The sequence below is a fragment of the Aspergillus multicolor genome (assembly GCF_047715735.1).
Source record: "Aspergillus multicolor strain CBS 133.54 unplaced genomic scaffold BDW74scaffold_5, whole genome shotgun sequence".
Taxonomy (NCBI): Eukaryota; Fungi; Ascomycota; class Eurotiomycetes; order Eurotiales; family Aspergillaceae; genus Aspergillus; species Aspergillus multicolor.
The window spans coordinates 825,789-847,024 of record NW_027395956.1 but is presented as its reverse complement, the minus strand read 5'-3'; the positions used below and the strand labels follow the sequence as shown (position 1 = coordinate 847,024).

The window sequence follows — 21,236 nt, the reverse complement described above, 5'->3', positions numbered from 1 at the left end:
CGCAGCAAGTGATTATATGCTTTTGTCACAATTATGAAAGTAAGAACATGGCAAGGTGGCCGAGCGGTTCAAGGCGTATGACTCGAGCGGTTTGCTTCTGAAATATTCAGATTTTTCTTTATTCATATCTCGCAAGATCGAACGCGCCCTTGTCATTATTGTTTTTTTTTTGCTGGGATGACCAACCGGTCACTGGGGCCTTCCTTGTAAATTAAGGTGGTGGGTTTCGTTCTCTCTTTTCAGTTAGAACGCGGCCTTAAACTTTTATTTATGGCTTTTTATCCTCCTCCGCGCTTTTCACCCTAATAATCCCCTTTCCCGTGAGAGCTTTGAATCTCCGTGTTTTCTGCTACTACAACTAATGAAAAAAAGAAAGGATAAACTTAGTCATGCGAAGGTAATAACTACATGTTAGAATGGATGTTTCAACTATTCTATCAACCCAACCAACGCCTTGCTACGTGTCCCGTTCATCTCATGCATCTTGCCGGAAATGTATCAAAGTGATGCATGGCTTTTCCCAAGCACCCAAACTAGGGATTCTGATTATGTGTCCGTTCGAACCTACCTAGCTTCTAAATCCATTGATGTATGTAAATGCCCAACACTTCACCTGGACAAGCTATGGCAGCTACCCGAATAGAGTTTTCCGCGTTTGCTCAAGCAGATAGCCAGTTCATTGGAATTATTATACATTGCGTCCGCCACCAGCGATGATGAGGCGACAGAGGTCGACCTTATCATACTCTGGAGGAAACGGTCCAACTATCATAGACATCAATCAGTTTATCCAACCGCGGTCCAATAGGGCGGCTATGGTATGCTATTGCTTCGGTTTCGGTTGTAAGAAAGGATGCGTCGCTAGTTCGGCCGCCGGTTTCCTCGTCCCCATATGCCAGTCGAGCATTCCTTTCGCGAGATCCAGAAAGGCTTCCTTGTCGTCGCCTTCAAGTGAAGAGATGGTGTCTTCTAGTCGTCGATCTGGGATCAGGTCTTCGTAGAGGAATTGACCTAGGTAAGACATTCCATCAGGTCATGACCTCTAGGGGTATTTGAGTGCCAAGATGAGGGTACATACCATTCTTGTCGAAGAAAGGCCCGCCGAAGTACTCTTCTGCGGTCTCACAGATTTTGTTGTCCTCTCTTCGAACGGGTCCCGGCCAGATGTACCCTCGCATGTCGTGATGCCTCTATTTAATATCGGGCGGTGGTGGACCAAGGAGCGCTATCATCTCGGCAATATGGAGTTTAGCATCGTAGCGGCCTTGTCGATCGTATATATGCTGGGAGAGTTCTCTGCCTTCGATGATATCCCACATCTACCACAAAGTCGACATCAGCAGTGTAACATTGTGAAAGGCCACAACGACAGGGAATACGCACCAAAACACTAAGATTACATATGTCCGCAGACATTTGCCACCCAGTGCCTAGGATGACATCCGGCGCTCGATATGATCGGGCTGGAATAACCAGACGCCCCAGTCGTCATCTTCGGGCAGCGTGGTTGCGACACCGAAATCAACGAGCTGTGGTATACTTCTTAGGCCCCGGAGTGGACCAAAGTCATTATGGCATTGATATACATGCCGGCCACTCGAGTCTGTCTTGAAGGCTATTGGGGATTCAAGCTGGGAGTCGATGAAGTCACCAAGCACGCTTGGATCCTCGAAAGAGACCGTGATGTTCTCGAGCTTTAGATCTAGGAAGTACCCTGCTTAGCACAGCTTCCAGACTACAATCACAACATATGACTTGCCTGTATGAACGGTCCGGAAATCTTTGTGAACATAATTGAGTCCTGTGAGAAGCGCTCGAATATAGGTTTTAGCAAGGGGAAGGGGCAGCTTTCCACCATCGAATCATCGGCGATACATTGACAGCGGCTCCCTCATGGGTGGATAAGCAAGGCATAGATGCGATACTTCTGGACCCTGGATATGGAAAGAATCTAGAAATGTCCTGATAACCGACCGGCCGCGATGTGATGGGTTGACCTTCGAAATATGGTGTTCATCTTCGCGCTCATGATCCGCAAAACTTGCATTGTTGTTAGTGATCTTGAGGGCGACAACCATTTCTGGATTTTCCATATGTCTATATCTTCGTCAGTAACCGATAGCGTTGTGAAGTGTAACGGAACCAACAATAGGGCTACGGTACCATTGCAAATCCCGCGCGAGCCATACGGTAGAGGACACGCCCCAGCCAACTTTGACCAGCGTCTGATAGCGACCGCCAAGTACTTCACCGGGCCTTGCGGGATAGAAGTGCCTGGAATTGTAAACAGGCGAGATCTCTTCGTCTATTGGTATGTCCGCTGGTAAACGGGGTCCCGGGGAAGGTAGTGGAAATGGCTTTCTGCGAAACAGGGCAGATAAACGAGGAACTGACAGTCTCATTATTATGGCTAATCGGGAGAGCCAATAGAAAATTATGATACTTTGAAGTCATGGTGAAAGGTTAACAGTAAGAAGAAGAATGTCAATGGAAAGGGGCTGGGGATATGACGGGTCACGTGCTCATCCCCGAGTAACCCCAGGCTGGCTAGGTGCAGTACCAACATATGTTCATTTGTAGGGCGATACTAATATCTCTGCCAGATTAGTCTGGGGTAGGCACTTAGCAAGACCATTGTCTACCCAAGATTTTATCTTGCTGGGTAGACAGGGCAGCGCCACGCAGGACTTTGATGAGGCTCGTTTGACCGGAAAATATGCACTACGTACGGCGAGTGGACATAGAGTAAGGAGTCGATGACTCTCTTTATCATCAATAAAAGCCTGCTACCTCAATACTACGATTCAGACAGTCTCGAAGGCAGCCAGGTGTCGGTCGGGCAGAAGCTCGTGTAACCTCGAGAGGCTGAGCATCATTGAGGCGCAGTGCATTGAACAGTATCTGAGGCAATAGTATCGTCATCTGAGCGCTGAGGCTAGGATCTTGCAAAAGTCCTAGGACGGGAGATCCTGCTTTCTGCCTTGATCGCAAAAAGGATCCTGATACCTGGAAGTATATTCCGTTCTTGCGTGCTGTCGGTTAGTGAAGGTAGAAGTATGTTGAACTTCAGGGTAAAATCATTTTGAGGATGCACATGTATCAGCTGAGGATTAGACTGAACTTCATCTTTGATTTCCGAGGTGGTCTACGGTAGAAGTAGTCCTGATATAGACTGAAAGATAATGGATTAATCACAGCGTCCTTGCCTTTCTGAGATGATAGCCTCACCAAGGGCATGGAGAAAAGCGGTTTACCCCAGTACCCTGGTATAATCCAGGGAACTCGTGCAGGTTCCTTATGTACGGTACCGTAGCTAATGCTGCATAGTCACAGCTACAGCGGTGCAGTAGGAAAGTGCGACCTCGAGCTGCTGCGCCTCACAGCCGCCCTGCAGGGATGGGCAGTCCTTGCCATCGGTCGGCGAGGCGAACTGCTGCAGCTTTCGTTCTGTCATCTCTCTCACGATACTCAACATTAGAAACCTCCTTCGGCATCTTCAGATGTCGCACGCATAGCACGGCCTTTGAAAGCGCCAACACAATGGCTGAAGCACTCGCCATCGTTAGCAGCGTTTCCGCTGTCGTCCAGCTCCTCCAGTTTAGCAGCCAATGCATCGCGAAAGGATTCGAACTGCATCGGTCAGCAAACGGCATCATCCAAGAAAATGCTGCAATCGAACTGGTCACCAAGCACCTCATGACTCTACGGGCCAAAGTCGAAACCGAAGCCGTCAGTTTGGGCGATGTGCCGTTACAAGAGCTTTGCACCGAAGTCGCGGAAGCTAGTACACAACTCCTGGAAGCCCTTGAGAAGGTGAAAGTCAAAGGTGAAAGAACAATATGGAAAACCGTGCGAGAGGCGATAAGAAGCGTCTGGAGCAAAAATGAGGTTCTCGCCTTGGAGCAAAGGCTCTCGGTTCTGCGGTTCGAGCTAAATCTGCACATCACCGTTGATATAAGGTATGTTATCTGCAGTTTGCATCAAACAGAATGGGATCTCATTATGTAAATACAGAAAGCAACTTGGAAGTCTAGTGGGCGATATGGAGAGTCACTCCAACAGCATTGCTCAAAAGCACAAGGCGATCATAGATGCTATAATGCACAACAGGAACATATTCGAGGTCGCTCTGCAGAATCAGAACGCTGCATTTCAGACGTCCTGTGATGATATCAAAGCAGCAATACACAGCAGCCGCGAGGCGAATCTTGTCGAATTGCAAAGTATAGCCGCAGACGCGGAAGCAACAAATCATGCCGAACACGAGCAGACACGGCAAGAGATAAAAAGCGAGATTGAGGAAGCGACCGCTCTATATCATCAGTACACAAACGCTATAACGCAGCAAATAGCTTCAGTTGAGACCGAGGTGGTCAAAGTTGTTCATATCGAGTCGCAAATTAACCATGATGGGCATAGTGAAACACAGATGCAGATCGGGGAACTGAAGCGAAGCCTACAAGAACTATCAGAGCAAATGGTACAGCGCCACCGGGAGCTCAAGGAAATAGTGCAGGCTTTTCAGACGGCGAAGAACAAAAAAGTAAGAACTCAACTATCCGAGCGGTGTAGACTTGTGACGGCGGCAATTATGGCACTGGAGACCATGTATAGAAGCCTGAAGGTTTGTGGTATCCTCATACCTCTCGAGATAGCCATGTACCTGCACCAGTAATGCTGACTATATCTGATAGGGGGTTCTATGTATGCTGCAGGGCCATGCTAGAGACGTCCTCGAGATTCTACAGTCTAGCAGCCCTCAGACTGTCCGCCAAAGCACCAGCAGCCTGCGATCATCCTCAAGTGGAGGGAGCTCAAGCATAAATCTCACCCCCAACCCGAATCCATACGCCACCCACGATCTGTATTTTGCTTATTTCTACGAGGGCGCATATGAGCGCTCTGAGCTGATAGACGCCACGGCGATGGAAGAGCGATGGAAATTCCAACATGACGGCCGCTCGATCCCTGAGCCTACCTATGAAGGGTTTACTGTGAATGATAGCCCGTGCAACAGTAAGTGCCTCTGGCTGCTAGCATCCTTGACTCTGGCACTAGAGATGCATTTATCACCGGAGGATGCTACTTTTGATGTGATATCCAAGATCCTAGATCGTCGAAATGTCAACGGCGATCACTCATTTGCTGCGGGATCAATGACTGGGCGGCTCAAGTCTGATATAAGGTACTGGAGCGCGTTTGCAAGGTCGCGAGGGTTGCAGGTCTGTATGACTGGTGAGAAATTCGAGTATAGCTCTCTCGAAACTGGCGAAAAGGAGGACCTAGACTATCTGCTTTACTACCTGGTAGGTATGCAGTGCAAGACCAAGATAGTCAACGAGGGATTCGGCCCAGGGCTTCGCGCCAAGCGTGCAGGTGGTTTTATCAAGGACATCACCAAGTGCCTCCGTTATATGGGACTTTCTTACTACGATTCCTCTGGTTTCTGCGTATCACAAGCAGAAGATGGAGAGTCAGTGCAACGGACCTCACATCCATTCGCACTATTGCCCATTAGGCTGAATGGCGATAATCTGGTTATTTTGCTTGATGAAGGAATATATCTTAGCACACCACTCGAACTATAGAAACTCGTGCTTCGCGTGTGGGACAGAAAACTTGGCCGCCCAACGCATACCTACGGGAAATCGCTTTTCTGTGGCGGGTTGTCCAAGCGACTATGGTACTTACCTATCCTATGAGTGTTTACATCTACACGGCTGCAGGGTACCTACCTATGCCAGTCATCTCATACACCTACATCTCTCCAACGGAAATCATCAGTATCATTCGCTCTGGCCAAAGACAAACTATAACTAAGGGCGTACTATATGGTAGGTCAACCCAGCCCGACCCGATAAGGGCGAATGCAAAACACGCCCGCTAAACACCCAACAAAAGAAAGCAAGACAACCATAAATTACTTTTAGACAGCCACCCTCCACCTAGGGTTGTGCATCCCCCTCCTCAACAACAACATCCACCAGCCTCACACCCTGAATCTCGAAATCCTCCTTCTTCAGCGCCCCCGGCTGCGGGAAATCAGGGTAGTAGCTGTTCTTCGGCACCTCGTAGTGGACAGCCAGCACGACGCCTGTCTGCTCTAACATCTCCATGCACCCCTTCAATACCGGGAATGACTGAGAAGGACAGGGACCGCCCGTCGCCGCACCCCACGTTATCCGGAAGGGCGCGTGGTGCTTCTTCCACCGGCGGACGGCGAGAGTTTGGACGAGATCATACAGTGTTCCGAAGCGGAGACCACCGTCGCTCGAGGCATCGATGTACCCCTTCCCCACGGGCGTTGGGGTGTTGTGGTCGTGGACGCTGCGGATGTAGCCGAGTCCTGGCTGCGGAGGCTGCGAAACGAGCATTCTTCGCCACGACGCGTTGGGATGCCGGAATGAAGTCTCTCTCGCACCCGTTTGATCTGGTCGTAGCAGGGTCGAACCAACTTTGACGGACCAGGGTGCCTGCATGCTTTCGTCGAGATACACCCAATCACTGCCATTCGCGCCATTATGGGCGTTCAACGTGGACATATCAAAGAACTCATTCCCAAAATGCCGCACCAGCAACGGATTCAAACTCGTACTCAATTCATCGCGGTAGGGTTTGATTTCTCGGCGGCGGCGTTTCCATAGTGGTGTTTCGCCCTGCGGGTATGAGGTATATTGTACCGAGGGCTTGGCGGGCTGGGAGACTGGACGGAAGAAGAGGGCCTCTTGGAGTTTTGGGGATGTTGCAACTGTATCGTGCCAGTGTCTGTTGACGCGTTGTGCACTGACGAGCAGGTCTTGCATGTCGAGGTGGAAGAGGATGTGCTCGAGGAGCTCGGGGATGCAGAGGACGGTTTCTGTGGCGGACATGGCTATTGAATCCATTGTGACTTATTATTTCCAAAATTTTCTGGTAGAAACAGTAACAATAACAGTCCCAACACAATCCATAAAAATAGCAAACTCAACCTCAAACCCGGAAAACCCATCTTATAAATAAGCAGACCAGAAAACTTTTCCATTGAAACCAACACAGTCAAGTATGACGACAGAACTATAAGCCCTTGTGCAGTGGATGCGTGCTTTGTTAGTCATTTTGCGGGGTTTTCAGCCAGTCAAAGTCCGGGGAGAGCTGGGGCCATTACCAAATGCCAAGCTGCTGCTATCCACGGGACCAGCCCCAGACCACGTCCAGCCCCTGCACGGGGTTGAGGCATTAACCACGATCGTCGCGGTATTAGGTAAAAGCATGCACGCTGCGACTGCTTTGGGGGAAGGAGTGGCACGTGGATTGTTTCAGTCGTGGTGAGAGGCGGTCTGGATGGGTGATGAGGTGATGTGCTACGTGGTGGAATCCGGAGTATGCTATGGGTATGGTGTAATGGTAACAGGAGAGAGGTGAGTCTGGACAATTTGAAGGCTGTTAGTGTGTAAGTAGAGTAGCGCTGTAAATCAGGGCGTGCCTGATCAGCCTTACAGGGGAGGCCGCGGCTATCCGTGACTCATACCCCTGCAGCTATTTCCTGTTTATTTAGCCACCCAAGGTCGTGGTGGCGACTAGCGCCACTAAGAGAACAGGTGACCCGGATATACGCGGGCCAGGGGTCAGGTGCTCTCAATGTAAGGGGCATCAGTCAACGTGGCAGATCGAAATTCAATTCATCAGAGCTCTGCGGTCAAGCTAATATGAACCTGCCAAGTTTACTCATTCAGAAGGTTCTACCATAATACCATATAGTATACTGTGTAGGACACATTCTATAGTCTATCCTGAAGCGTAAAACAGACAATCGCATTCTTCCTCTAACTAGGTCCCAGTAACCCTTACATCCACCTCTACCTGTACCCTCCTGCCAATCCATCATTCAAATATTGCCAATCTAAACCCGCCCAAAAAACGGCTCAACCCTAAACCCAAACCCTCTCTCCTCACAAGGCACACGATACTCCTCCAGTGTCCTAGGCCCACAAGCCCCAGTCCCAACACCACAACTCGCAACATCAAGCCTCACTCTCACCTTCTTTTCGGCAACAAGCTCATTCGCATGCTTAGCGGCCTCAACAGATTCGGGGCTATACCGCGTCGCGACCCACTGGAAGAGCTTATCGCTCTCATCATCGACAACATCCCGGATAACGCGCACGCCCCAGCCTCGTTTATCAGCAAGGCGTAACCATCTCGTTTCCATGCGGTTTGCGCCTTCTTGCGGGACTTCGTAGGGCGTATGCAGTTCTGATGTTGTTGCGGTGTATATCCCGAGTTTCTGGGAGCGTTTCTTGTCGGCGTAGGATTCGCCGGGGCCCAGGCCGAACCAGGATGCGTTGTCTAGGTCGTCAGCTAAAAACAGATCGAAGCCGATACGGGGGACGTCGACGGGTTTAGACCCTGTAGGTTTGATGTGTGTCTTTACGGACAGCGCGCCGTCGCCGGTAATGGTGTAGGTTGTTGAGGTCTCGAATCCCCAGGCTAGGATTGGCGGGGAGATGAATGTCTCCGTATTCAGTTCGATAGTCGAGTCGTTAATTTGCGCTATGCTTAGACTCCGTAGGCTGGATGTTAAAGTGTCGAGTCCATAGCGCCGCCATTCGCCGAGATCATGCGGGATGTCGTTGTCTGTTGGTGGACGCCAGAAGCCGAGGGTTAGACCGGGGTTTGTAGAATCCGAGAGGACTTCCTGGTTGTGGATGACCCAGCTGGTGAGCAGGCCGGTTGTGCGGGAGAATGTGATAGTAAAGTCTGTTCCTGATATTCTGTGGTGGAATTTCGTTGAGTGTGTCTTGATGGCGAAGTCCGCTGTCAGCATGACACTAGCTAATGATAGTGAAGGCGAGGCAGAGTCAAGACGGTGCTGGAACCAGGCGATCTCGTAGTTTGCGTCTAGACCGGATGTGGCGTGTTTGGTTGTGAATGACACCGTCAACCAGGTCTCCGCGCCAGATTTCTTCTTGTCCGAGAAGGACGATGGGAAGGGGATTCGACCTGTCTCCCCGGGCTTGATGTCCGGTATCTCGAGTGTTCCTGCGTCGACGAGCTTCGTCCTATACAACTGGTTAGTGGACATCCATTCCAAATTCCTCTCATCCCCAGATATGGTGTACTCACTCCTCTCCAAAGACCTCAACCCTATACCCAGCATTTACCCCCTTCAAATCCACAAAGTCAAACAAATTCTGCACCACAATCTCACCCCCCTCAACCCACCCCTTAATCGGCTCATACGCCTTTCTCAACTCCACTAACCCGGGCGTCGGAGAATGGTCACTGAACAACAACCCATCAAGCACAAAAGAGCCATCGTTCGGCTGATCGTCGAAATCACCCCCATACGCATAATACCCCTTCTCATCAACCCAGAGCCCATGGTTAGCCCACTCCCAGATCCAACCGCCCTGGAGCCGTCGATGAGCCCGGAACGCAGCCATGTACTCCTCCAACCCACCGGGCGCATTCCCCATCGCATGCCCATACTCACAGAGAACAATGGGCTTTTCAAACTCATCGCCCTCCTCTTCTGCTAACCTCTCGATCCGCGAGACAGACGGGTACATGTAGCTATACATATCCGCCGTCTTGGCCTCCATATCCCCCTCATAGTGCACGGGCCTAGACGAATCAACCTCCCTGATAAAGTGATACATAGCCGCATGATTGCTGCCATGAAACGCCTCGTTCCCCAGGCTCCAAATAACAACACACGCATGGTTCCGGTCCCGCGCAACCATCTGCTCCGCGCGGTCAAGGTACGCATCTTTCCACGTCGGATTGTTGGACGTATACTCCGCCGCCTGCGCGAATGTAAGCTTCTTGCGCTCCTCGTAGTCCATGCTCTCTGGTATATCGAGGGGTCGGGCGACGGCGTCGTAGAACCCGTGGCATTCGAGGTCTGCTTCGTCCATTACCCAGAGCCCGAGCTCGTCGCAGAGGGCGAAGAGTTGCGGGGTTGAGGGGTAGTGGCAGCAACGGACGGAGTTGATGTTGTGGCGTTTCATGAGGAGAAGGTCGTGTTTTAGGAAATGTAGGGGAACGGCGCGCCCGTGCAGGGGGTGGTGGTCGTGTCTGTTGACGCCGCGGAAGAGGACGGGCGTTCCGTTGACGGTTATGTTACCGTTTTTGATTTCGACGGTTCGGAAGCCGACTTTGTGCGTTAGGTATTGGGGTGTAGAGGAGGTTAATGTAGTTGAGAGGGATATGGAAAGGTCGTAGAGATCGGGCGTTTCGGCGGTCCATTTACGGGGACTGCTGACTGGGAGCGTAAAGGTGTATGTGCCCGTCTTAGCAATTTCCTGCTCTTCACTTGCGATGGTACCATGTCCGTCGAAGGGGCTGAAGAGCTTGATGTATACGGTGCTGCTCTCTGTTGCTGTAATGTCGATACTGACATGCAGCTCCGCATCGACATACTTCTCGTCAAGGGTCGTTTCAACCCTAAAGTCCTCGATCCTCGCTCCAGCAGGAAACGCAACGAGCGTCACATCGCGAAATATACCTGCCCCTGGTCAGAATCTGTACTGCAGATGTTAAAGAATGGTTGCGGGTGACGTACCACTCAACCACCACTGATCCTGATCCTCAATATAACTACCGTCACACCACTGATAAACTCTCACAAAGACCTCATTCTCGCTCTCCCTGTCAACAAACTCGCTAATATCAAACTCCGCCGGGTTGCGGCTCCCCTGCGCATACCCGACCTCGACACCATTCACGAAAACATGGTACGCGCTGTCGACGCCATCGAACCGCAGCCTAATCTGCGCGTCTGCATCCCAGCTCGAAGGGACATGGAAGCGTCGTTTATACGTCCCCGTTGGATTCTCGCTCGGGACATAGGGAGGGTTCACAGGGAACGGAAAGATCACGTTCGTGTAGTTGGGTTTCCCGTATCCGTGAAGCTGCCAGTGGCTGGGGACGGGGATGGGCTTCCATTCAACATCGTCTTTATCTTCATCTTCTGCGTCTTCCGTCGATGGAGAAGGAGCGAGGAGCGGCGACGAGACATAATTAAAATCCCAGTTCCCGTTAAGCAGGAGCGAGGTTTTCGGGATCCAGTACGCGCGGGGCTTCAGGCGGTTGCGCTGGAAGATGTGCGGGTTTTCCCAGTCGTTGGGGCTGTCGGTAGCCGCTGTTGTTGACATGTTGATGGTACCGTTATGGTAGTCGTTAGTTGGTCGGGTGTTGTAAGTGGCGTTCGGTTCGAGGGGTCTAGGAGTCCAATCCTGATTTTCCATCTATCAAGACTTGCGAGGTCCCGATTTAAATTGTCGGCGCGTCGTGGAATGCGTTGGGATCGCTGACGTAGTGTGCAGATGCATTCTGCATCCCACGATACCCCTCGGGGATACCGGGTTGCTGTGCGGATGGCATGGTGCCACGATGGTCGTCTAGATGCAGTGTACGATACCCGGCACGGGCCTTTCCCCGCGCAGGAGTAGAGGGTCGGGGGAATCGGGACCGAGACCTATATTAAGTCCTGTAATGGCAGGGTTGATCCTTCCTGCGGGGTAGCTGTAGCTCATGATTCAGGCTGGAAAATATCCGACCGGCGGGGAAGGATGCTGTGATTCAATGCCCCGACGGGCTGTGCGGGATCAGATGATCTCGTTCGCTTACTATCAGTGGCGATGCTTCAATCTCTGCCGTGTTCTATTTCCCTTCGCCTACTGGCTCTGTGGTCCCATCCCGATGGGCTACGATAGGATTCGAAGGTAGAACAAATTGCACAACATATGCCATAGCATGTCATCAATTCATAGGCTAGGTGTAGTAGGGGCGGGCTATTCCACCTAGTACGTCGGTGGTATATGTAGAGAATACATACCACCAACCCAGCGTTTGAATACCACATCCGTTCAAATCCCCCGACGCTCAATCGTCTTCGCGTAAGACATCTTTGCCTCATTCATGAGCTTCCGGACTTTATCAGAAGGAACCTTCTCGCGGCGATCAAAAGAATAAAGTCCGTTGACTTCTTGCTCGATGTCCGTTCTACACAAACTGTTAGTCTCAACTTCCATCTCATCGTGCCGTCGGGTGTAAGTAGGCAGTAGGCAGTGAAACTCACAGTTGCGTATATACAAACCCACATATCAACTCGCCATGCACAACAGCGTGAAAGAGCTTTGCCAGTCGCGCAAGGAGATCGTTCGGGTCCGCTGCTGTAGTATACCCCCAGTCTCGTTCGGAACCTGCCACGGCTGCATCCGGCGCAGGTGCGATATTGACGCCTCCGAACTCGGAGCAGATAACCGGCAATCCGGGGTTAAATTTCGACCCGGGGTCAAGGAGAAAACCATCGGGTGAGGCAAGCCCGTTTAGGAACATCTCGCCGTTGAGTTTGCGGGCGAGAATGCCACCTTCCAGCTTATTACAGATGTTCGTCAGCTCGGCGCTGTCGCTGTAGTCGTGGAAGGTCGTTAGATCCGTTTCGACGTGCTCCCAGCCGCAGTTGTCGTTGACGGGGCGGGTTGGGTCGAGAGATCTTGACTTGTTAGCAAAACAGATTCTTGAAGGGGTAACATACGTACTTGGTCATCTTGTACAGCTCTCGAATATGCGCTCTCTCCCTCGCATTATCTTTGAGGTTCTTGTACCCCCAACTCTCGTTGACAGGTGTCCAAGCAACCACGCATGGGTGATTGCGATCGCGCTTCACAACCTGTTCCCACTCCTCATTGAACCTTTCCACGTACTCTTCGCTGAACTCGTAGGCATTTCCAATCTCACCCCAGACAAGGTAACCAAGTTGATCAGCCCAGTAGAGAAAGACGGGGTCTTCGACCTTCTGGTGCTTCCGGCATCCGTTAAGTCCCATCTTCTTGGCGAGGACAATGTCTTCTTTTAGGACATCGCTAGATGGAGGCGTAAGACCTGTTTCAGGCCAGTACCCTTGATCCAGGCAGAGCGCTTGAAAGTAAGGCTTGCCGTTCAGCCGGAACGTGCTGTCGCCATTGTCCCACTCGATCTTGCGCATGCCGACCGTGGTGTTAACTTCGTCTAACATTTGATCCTTATTTGCGGAGCTGATAAGTTGGATGGTCACGTCGTATAGGTTCGGGTACTCTGGCGACCACAATGCCAGGCCATCACGTAGGGGGTAAGGCGACCATTGGGGCAGACTCTTGAAGGCCGATCGATGTTGGCTAACATTCTCGCTGCGGATGTCGAGCTCGAATGGCGCGGTCACCTGCCCTTCGCCGATAGTGACTGTGGTTTCGGCGATATCCATGCCTTGGAAGGATGTAGCGATACGCAAATAGTATGTCTCTCCAAGTTGCTTTCCAGCGACAGCAATAGTACCTCTCAAGGTCGCGCCCTCGATATCATCTCCTCTCAGGACTGTTCCACCACTTGAATCCGCAATCCGGATGCTGGGCACCACTTCCAACCAAACGTTCTGCCAGATACCGCTGGTTGGAGTGTAGAATATACTCTCAGGGACAGGTCCCCAGTACTGTTTTCCACGCGGTTGGGTAAGGTCTGTCGGAGAGTCGCGTATCCACAGAGTCACTCGAGCCGTGTTGCCACCCGAGAATGCGTCGGTGATGTCGACATCAAAAGGGACATATCCTCCTCTATGCTCTGCAAACTGCTTTCCGTTTACCCAGACAGTGAATTCGTAGTCGACGGCGCCGAAACGGAGGAGCAGTCTCAAATTGGCCTCAATTTCGCTGTTGGATCGGATATCCTGGATTTCGCGCTCGTACCAAATGAACTCGTGCGCTTCTTGAAGATTTATTCCAGATGCGGGAGTCTGGAAGGCGTAGGGGACTGTGATCTGAGTCTTGTTGTGGATGCCTGCTTTCTCAGGCAGCCCAGTGGAGGGCCATTGTTGGGAGAGGCCCGAGTTATCGTCATCGAACAGGAAAGACCATGGGCCATTGAGCGAAGCCCAATTGAGACCTTTGCGAGTGAAGTCAGGACGAGGGTATTGGTTTCCCATTGTCATTGTTATGTTGACGTTGGGAAGTGGTGGTGCTGGAGAGAGAGGGGGAGGGGCTGTGTTGCCCCGCCCGCATGACGTCGCCTCCGATCGATACTCTACGGAGACTTATATTAATAGAGCACACAGTCATGCACCTAAGATCCCCTGAAGAGATACACTGGCATCTTCAATGAGCCGAACACTTTGCAGGACGCTTGGTGACACTCCTTGTCCCGGGATTTGCATCCACCGTGTCAGGTTCCTGGTCAGATTGGGCCCGATCTCGATAACATCCCCTGGAAGACACCCCTGGAGAGAGCTTTCCGCTGCAGTGGCGAGGGCAATCAGCATGACTGACGCCATCCTATACAGGGTCAGCATCTTTTCCAATCACCAAATTGTGGACAAACTTACGAGAGGGAGCAAATCCAGGTATCAACCATGACTGTTTGAGGAAACCCTCGAAGATTTTGCGCATGGAGACAGCAAGCCTCGAGGCAGGTCTTACATCCTTCATATACTCTCGATGGTATTGACTCAACTCGTGTCGTGAGCGACAGCGCCCAAGTCAGGTAGGGCCGATAGATCACACTCTTGCACGTCAGGTATCGCTGTCGCAGGAAGCCAGCCTCGGTGGAGTGAGCAGGGTTGCGATCAACAACAAACTGAAATGGTGGCGGCAAGAGGTCTTTCCATTTCTCGAGTTGATGGTCCAATTCTGCTACAACAGATGGGAATTGATTGATGTCAGATGCGACGCCATTGTTGCGCGCGTACAGCAGGTCATGCACTCGATTCAACAAACGACGCATTGAGATGCATGCGAGAAAGTACAACGACGACTGCTCTTGAATGGCCAAAGACGGGTGAGTGTGGTAGTCACCCGGCAAAGGGATGGACGACTCAATATCTGCAATGCCAGTCTGTGGCAAGGCAGCAAGCTCGGCAAGATAATCACTGCGTCATGGATGTTGAGCTTGGGATGAAAAGTCGAATGAGCGACGTACCTTTCCAAGATATAGCACGACCAGAAGATGCGACGAAGGCATTCAAGTTGCTCGTGATCGGCATCCAATGTGGTGTAGGAAAGGAGCAGACGGCACTTGGTGGCAGCTGCGCTGATAAAAGACCACGCTTGCAAAGGACGTTGAAGGAACGCGAAATATATCCTTTGGTCATTAGGATATGTTGTTGAATATGCCAAGAGACCACTCACGCGGTGAAAAAGAGACATTGCACAGCTTGCGCGGTACAATCGGCCTGAGCTAGATATATCCTCTTGAAGCCGTGACTGAAGTATAGGCCGCTCATCAACTGCCATTGATGCTCCTGATCGGTCTCAGCAGAGGTGCCCTGCGAATCCGAAGTAACCGTGATCAGCTGACTAGCACAACCAAGCGCCAGAACCAACAAAGCCAGGCAAGAGTCGATGTCTTCGTCCATGTCGTCTGAGAGGACACGCATCCCAATCTCAGTCCTGGTAGATCTTGAGAGGGTAGGATACCAGAAGTTCACATTGCGTTCGAATGAAGAGAGGATGGAGTCAAGCTCTGCTTTGCCCACGTAGGGAAGAACCCCAGAAGAGCGGCTCTTGAATGGAGGACGCTGGTTCTCGAGATAGAAGACGGACCCGCGATAATTGCGACGCAAAGCCTGAAAGTCTTTGAAGTGCGGCCATGCTAGGATCGATTCGGTCGTGGAAGAGTGAAACTGAGACAGTATAGCGTTGGAGATCTGATCCGCTGAGCTGACGGGACGCTGATTGGAGTCGATGGTGCTAGGAGAGAAGAAGGCCACTGGAGAAGGCGCAAGTCGAGGATCAACGGGGCTGGTTGGGTCGAGGACTGTTCGCTAGCAGCAGGTTAGGGCAGGAGCGACCGGGGCACCTGCACTGGAAGACCTCACCAGATGGCCAGAGAGCTCGCGCAGCATATTTTCCGACCGCACGACCACGTCCAGGATCAGATCCGACTTGCTCTTCCTTGACTCCATGTAAGCACTTGACCACATGGACAACAGGGATAAACCTACGGAATCGCCTCGGCACCGTACAGGCATTCTTCGCCAGTGGACGAGCAAGTAGCACACGGTTGACGACCATCGCATCTGCAGAACGTTACTCTGGGGAATTCGGAAGGAGCCCTTGCTGTCTACCTGACTTTGCGGTGGCGACACGAGTCGCACTATTTATTGTACGATTAGCTTATTTGCAGGTCGCGCGAAATAGAGAAAGCATACCGCGTGAGACGTCCTCTTCCGCTTGCGAGCGTCAGAATCACCCTCCATCGCGACGAAAGCTTCGATGAGACAGCACTGGCAAGGTCGAGGACACGACTTGAGCCTAGAACAAACCGGTAGACATCGTGTGAGAGAGATCGCCTTCAAGCTAATATACAACCACCAATGGCACAACGCGTCCAAAGCGGGGGAAAGGGGGGTGTGGTTCGATGAGATTCGCCTCGGCTCCGACTTCCCCGAAGCGCTTGGACTGGGTTTGGAGGAAACAAGACCTGCCAGCCCCGTGGGGAAATTCCCAGATTCAGCTAGGCAAGCGCAGGGGGCTTGCTGTTTATCCCGCGCCCTGCTTTGATTGGCTAACATTTTTGCCGGGTTGGGTGACACTCGTGTCTGTGGCACAATGCAGGGATATAAAATGTCGGGGATGCGTAGGGGGAAGACCCCAGCTTTTCTCTGCGTTGGAGATCCAGCAACATCGTTCTGCCATGGCCGACGAGAAGATCACGCAGCCCTCTACCGAGCAGAAGGAGGCAGCTGGGGAGGCCCAGGAGGTCAGGGTCGCCCATGATGCCCTCAACGCCAAGTACAGCCCCTGGACCTGGTCCATGATCCGGCTCTATTTGGTGCTCATCATTCCATATCTGTGTGGAACCCTCAATGGATACGATGGCTCCCTAATGGGAGGATTGAACGCGATGGAAACCTACCTGGACTTTTTCAATATGTATGTCTTCCCCCCCTACTAGAGTATCCATCCATATCTAACATCATTAAGGGAAACATCTGGCTCAAGTACCGGTATCGTCTTTGCGCTCTACAACATTGGTTCCATCCCCGCTGTCTTCTTCACTGGGCCGGTCAATGACTACTGGGGCCGACGATGGGGCATGTTTGTTGGTGCCCTGATCATCGTCATCGGGACATGCATCCAAAGTCCATCGTTGAACCGTGGAATGTTCCTAGCTGGTCGTTTCATCCTCGGATTCGGTGTCAGTTTCTGCTGTGTCTCGGCGCCATGCTACGTTAGTGAGATGGCCCATCCAGCGTGGAGGTATAACCCCCTCCCCCCTGAACCATACATTTCTATTTTTACTGACATTCTACGCAGAGGAACTATTACTGGACTGTATAACTGCACCTGGTGAGTTAATCTGAATATATAGGTCGAAGTCAGTCTGATTCTAGCAGGTACATTGGCTCTATCCTGGCCAGTTGGGTGGTGTACGGCTGCTCGCGTCTCGACAACTCCAACTCCTTCCGCATCCCCATCTGGTGCCAGCTCATCTCATCCGGCTTCGTGATTATTGGCGTCTGGTTCATCCCCGAGTCTCCTCGCTGGCTGATGGCACACGACCGCTCAGAAGAAGCCGCCAAGGTCCTGGCAACCTACCATGGAGACAACGACCTCGCGCACCCGATCGTCGTCCTCCAACTAAAGGAGATGCGACAAAGCATCGCGACCGACGCCTCGGACAAGAAATGGTGGGACTATCGCGAGCTCTACACTGGCCATTCTGCACGCCGCCGACTCATCTGTGTACTGGGCATGGCCTGCTTCGGCCAGATCTCCGGCAACAGTGTCACCAGCTACTATCTCCCCGTCATGCTTGAAAACGCCGGTATTGTTACCGAAGGCAGGAAGCTGCTCCTGAACGGCATCTACCCCCCCCTCTCCTTCATCGGAGCCATCGTTGGCGCCCGCATGACCGACACGATCGGCCGTCGCCCTCTGCTCATCTACTCTCTTCTCTTCTGCTCGGTCGCATTTGCCATTATCACTGGGACATCCAAGCTCGCAACTGACGACCCAAGCAATACAGCCGCGGCCAACACTACGATTGCCTTTATCTACCTCTTCGGCATCGTTTTCTCCTTTGGCTGGACACCCCTGCAGTCGATGTACATCGCCGAGACATTGACAACGACAACTCGTGCCAAGGGAACAGCGGTCGGCAACCTGGCTTCGTCCATTGCCAGCACAATCATTCAGTACAGTTCTGGTCCAGCCTTCAAGGACATCCAGTACTACTTCTACCTCGTCTTTGTATTCTGGGATTTGATCGAGATTGTCATCATGTGGTTCTACTTCCCTGAGACAAAGGATCGTACGCTCGAGGAGCTGGAGGAGGTCTTCTCCGACCCGAATCCCGTCAAGAGGAGTCTGGTTAAGAGAGATGCGTCGACGGTACTGAATACCATGCAGGTTGAGGGGCAGGGGGTGACTAAGGAGGCGCATGTTTAGTGGGAAGGGATATAGTGCGGATTTAATGAACAATGGTCTATGATGTTTGTACGCCATAAACCTTAGCTCTTATCCAATATGCTCATATCTTATAACAATCCACGAGAGTTTATTGAGCCGCGAGCAGTTTGTCCACATCTAGAAACTGCCAGGACCTAATCATTTGACGGACGAAGTGCCCCGTCTTGTCCCAACTAGGTGCGCTGATGGCTTGCTTGACTTGACCTGACCCTTTCCTGCGAGGCGTCCTATTCCAATTCCGAACAATCCGTCGCGGCGTAAGCTGTGGCTCAATTTTGAGCAGCCAAGCATTCAAGCCTTCCGAGTATCCGGGCCGCGTGGGCCTATAGCAGGACTGTTGCTGTGATGGTGTAACATGCTGTGCATTCCGAGAGAGCCGGTCAGGCCATAGCGTTCAATGGCCCTAAAGTAAAGCCAATCTTCGGATCGATCATTGTTTAAGCGTAAGGTACACACGCCTCGCCCATCCCTCCTCGGTATGCGTGAGAACCTTTGTCTTCGATAGGGATACTCCGTCGGCATGGCATGTCCAGGACCTTGCATCGCTCGGACTTTCAACAAAAAAAAAGTAAACTGTACCCGCGAGTGCTATTTATATCCTGTTCGCTTCTGCCTTGCCTGTGGTCCTGAATACTCAACAATACCTTTACTACAAACACAACCGCAATGAAGCTCTCCACCCTCCCAACCATCCTACCGCTCGGCCTAGGCCTCTTCATCTCCATCGCGTCCGCCGTGAAAATGGCATACGTCTCGGGCGCAATCGACATCGCCCTAAACAGATGCCGTAACTTTGATGACCCGTACGTGCATACCCATGGCCGTGGAGCTGAATCTTCCAACCTACCATGCCTTGCGCTAACCTTGCAGTGTCGCCATCGCTCAAGTCTCTGAGGATTCCAACGACGATGACGACTTTAAGTGTCTCTTTTATGCGTACGTACTTCCTACCTCCCTACCTACGCCGCCTGCGTAATGCAGACATGCTATGATAGAAGAACGTGGCTAACGATGCTTTGTGCTTCGGCGTATAGAAGAGCGGACTGTGAGGGCCGTGACATCGGGTCTGTTTCGGGGGATCAAGATGAGAACACTGAGAACTTTGACGAGGAAGAGCGGGCGATATCTGTTCGATGCGAACGGGACTAGCCTAATATTGCTTTTCGAGGGCTTGGGATGCCTGTCTGGACTGCAGGTTGAAGTTTATGCGAACGCGGTATATCCATCTAGGACGTCCGGATCGCGTGGTGTCTCTCGTGGCTTGCGGTAGCTTCAGTCTTAACAGGGGCCTTTTATGGACTGGACAGACTGGCTTGAGGTGGGGTGGGTTGAGTTAGAGGGCAATGGAGGCGTTGCAGTCTAGCGAGAATGTATGCGACATACTCTACTGTTCCATATTGGTAACAGCACGTTGTTTTATAGATCGAACTAGGGTTATGCATCCACGGTGTCTCTTGTCCTGCTTTCAGGTATGCCCTAGGTAGGTACTCGTGATTTCAATGTTGCCCAAGTGGAATTATGCACAGCCCCAGCTCTGGAACCCTGCTGCTGTAATGTATACCTACCTCCAGGCCAGTATGTGGCCATTCCCGTCAGCCAGGATTCAATTCACTTACCAAGGCGACATTCTCAGCCTGGATCAATATTCACTAGTCCTGTTCAGATCTCCAATGTCAATGCAAGGCTCCTGAATAGAATGAGAACAACAAAGCGCTTTGTGCCATCTACAAAGCGTGAGTCATTCGGTGTTGTCATGGTGGTCATTCTAACAGAGCACACAATGGCTCAGCAGACAAAGACAACAAAACAACATTCTTACACCTTTTCGAAGGGACCAAATGGGCGAATGTCCTTGGATTGCTCCAAGACTCCCCTAGTACACCTATCTATATAAATCCCCAACGAGTCCTCGTACCTGTAGATTCCTATACCAGTACTAACCCCAACTTGCTCCATCCAATCTCACTCAACTCAGCCCCATCTTACTAAACCCAGATATACAAACTACAACCAGTTAACATCACTACAATCAACTCTACAAAATGTCTCGCTCAAAAGCCACCCAAACCCCACCCTCCACCACCCCCCAAAACGACGCGCACGTCGAACTCTACGTGGCAATGACAAACCACGGCACACAACCCGAACACTGGGCGATCCTCCTGCGCACCTGGGACTCCGACGTCTGCACGCGCTACCACGTACAAGGCGGCCTCCCACCGAGCAGCTACGTGCGCTGCGTCGAGCCCGACAAACCCTTCAACAGCCCCGCGTTCCGCAACAAAGAGCTCATCTGCGTCTTGGACTGGAAGCATCTCGCCGAGATCCTGAAGGCGTGCTATGCAGTGTCCGCCAGGCGCTCGCAGGTCTATGTCCTGGATGTGCTGAAGCGCTTGGAGGCGACGGGGAACAAACTCGTTCCTGCTGGCACGGTGAGAGAGCTTTGGGGGCAGTTCCAGAAGCGTGGGATCTTTGAGGGTCCGACGAGGGTTGTTGGTGAGGATGAGTGGGAGAGTCTTGTGGCGGGGTTGGGGCCCCTGGGCGCACATAGGTATCTACTCCAGTTGCAGGGGTGGTTGAAGGAGTGGGAGAATGGGTCTACTGGTCCTGGTAGTATGTCTGCGTCGCCGGGTTTGAGGAAGTAGGCTGCTCCAAACACATGTTAAAAGGGATATTTTTAAGTTGGTGCATCTTTCATCCGGGTATCACTACCTAAAGCACGAGGCCTTTACCCACAGCATTGCGTGTTCTTCTATTCGACTGTCACCACGCTCTCCATAATGTTTCTGCGGCTGGTCTAATTCTATTATTGAC

The 21,236-nt window shown here is 51.8% G+C and overlaps 8 protein-coding genes across 8 annotated transcripts; 3 read left to right on the top strand and 5 right to left on the bottom strand.

Annotated features, from left to right (window-relative positions):
* Positions 1-812: 812 nt before the first annotated feature.
* Positions 813-2,402, bottom strand: BDW74DRAFT_189283 (kinase-like domain-containing protein; the record flags this gene model as incomplete). The annotated part of the gene is made up of 7 exons (XM_073731939.1): positions 813-1,011; positions 1,079-1,171; positions 1,217-1,319; positions 1,479-1,702; positions 1,760-1,847; positions 1,926-2,080; positions 2,159-2,402. The coding sequence occupies 7 exons, from the start codon at positions 2,400-2,402 to the stop codon at positions 824-826; spliced, it is 1,095 nt and encodes a 364-aa protein (XP_073586615.1). The 3' UTR covers positions 813-823.
* Positions 2,403-5,767: 3,365 nt separating this feature from the next.
* BDW74DRAFT_113214 (F-box protein) lies at positions 5,768-7,044 on the bottom strand. The gene has a single exon (XM_073721836.1). It carries the CDS (start codon positions 6,882-6,884, stop codon positions 5,946-5,948), a length of 939 nt encoding a protein of 312 aa, XP_073586614.1. The 5' UTR covers positions 6,885-7,044; the 3' UTR covers positions 5,768-5,945.
* Positions 7,045-7,783: 739 nt separating this feature from the next.
* BDW74DRAFT_189281 (putative beta-galactosidase) lies at positions 7,784-11,135 on the bottom strand (the record flags this gene model as incomplete). Its single annotated transcript, XM_073731938.1, has 3 exons — positions 7,784-9,038; positions 9,103-10,486; positions 10,544-11,135. The coding sequence occupies 3 exons, from the start codon at positions 11,133-11,135 to the stop codon at positions 7,880-7,882; spliced, it is 3,135 nt and encodes a 1,044-aa protein (XP_073586613.1). The 3' UTR covers positions 7,784-7,879.
* Positions 11,136-11,717: 582 nt separating this feature from the next.
* BDW74DRAFT_189278 (glycoside hydrolase family 2 protein) lies at positions 11,718-13,939 on the bottom strand (the record flags this gene model as incomplete). The annotated part of the gene is made up of 3 exons (XM_073731937.1): positions 11,718-11,985; positions 12,062-12,478; positions 12,525-13,939. 3 exons carry the CDS (start codon positions 13,937-13,939, stop codon positions 11,850-11,852), a joined length of 1,968 nt encoding a protein of 655 aa, XP_073586612.1. The 3' UTR covers positions 11,718-11,849.
* A 129-nt stretch (positions 13,940-14,068) lies between these two features.
* Positions 14,069-16,207, bottom strand: BDW74DRAFT_175672 (Zn(II)2Cys6 transcription factor; the record flags this gene model as incomplete). The annotated part of the gene is made up of 8 exons (XM_073728411.1): positions 14,069-14,285; positions 14,336-14,878; positions 14,929-15,090; positions 15,138-15,772; positions 15,827-15,902; positions 15,953-16,027; positions 16,076-16,104; positions 16,160-16,207. The coding sequence occupies 8 exons, from the start codon at positions 16,205-16,207 to the stop codon at positions 14,069-14,071; spliced, it is 1,785 nt and encodes a 594-aa protein (XP_073586611.1).
* Positions 16,208-16,644: 437 nt separating this feature from the next.
* On the top strand, positions 16,645-18,431 carry BDW74DRAFT_189276 (sugar porter family MFS transporter; the record flags this gene model as incomplete). The annotated part of the gene is made up of 4 exons (XM_073731936.1): positions 16,645-16,883; positions 16,935-17,210; positions 17,268-17,300; positions 17,348-18,431. 4 exons carry the CDS (start codon positions 16,645-16,647, stop codon positions 18,399-18,401), a joined length of 1,602 nt encoding a protein of 533 aa, XP_073586610.1. The 3' UTR covers positions 18,402-18,431.
* A 657-nt stretch (positions 18,432-19,088) lies between these two features.
* Positions 19,089-19,571, top strand: BDW74DRAFT_175670 (uncharacterized protein; the record flags this gene model as incomplete). Its single annotated transcript, XM_073728410.1, has 3 exons — positions 19,089-19,225; positions 19,293-19,358; positions 19,457-19,571. 3 exons carry the CDS (start codon positions 19,089-19,091, stop codon positions 19,569-19,571), a joined length of 318 nt encoding a protein of 105 aa, XP_073586609.1.
* Positions 19,572-20,464: 893 nt separating this feature from the next.
* BDW74DRAFT_175669 (uncharacterized protein) lies at positions 20,465-21,067 on the top strand (the record flags this gene model as incomplete). The annotated part of the gene is made up of 1 exon (XM_073728409.1): positions 20,465-21,067. One exon carries the CDS (start codon positions 20,465-20,467, stop codon positions 21,065-21,067), a length of 603 nt encoding a protein of 200 aa, XP_073586608.1.
* Between the last annotated feature and the right edge of the window lie 169 nt (positions 21,068-21,236).

What these genes read in the sequence shown, in the direction of transcription:
- BDW74DRAFT_113214 (XM_073721836.1), bottom strand. Translation starts at nt 6,884, where the DNA reads ATGGATTCAATAGCCATGTCCGCCACAGAAACCGTCCTCTGCATCCCC.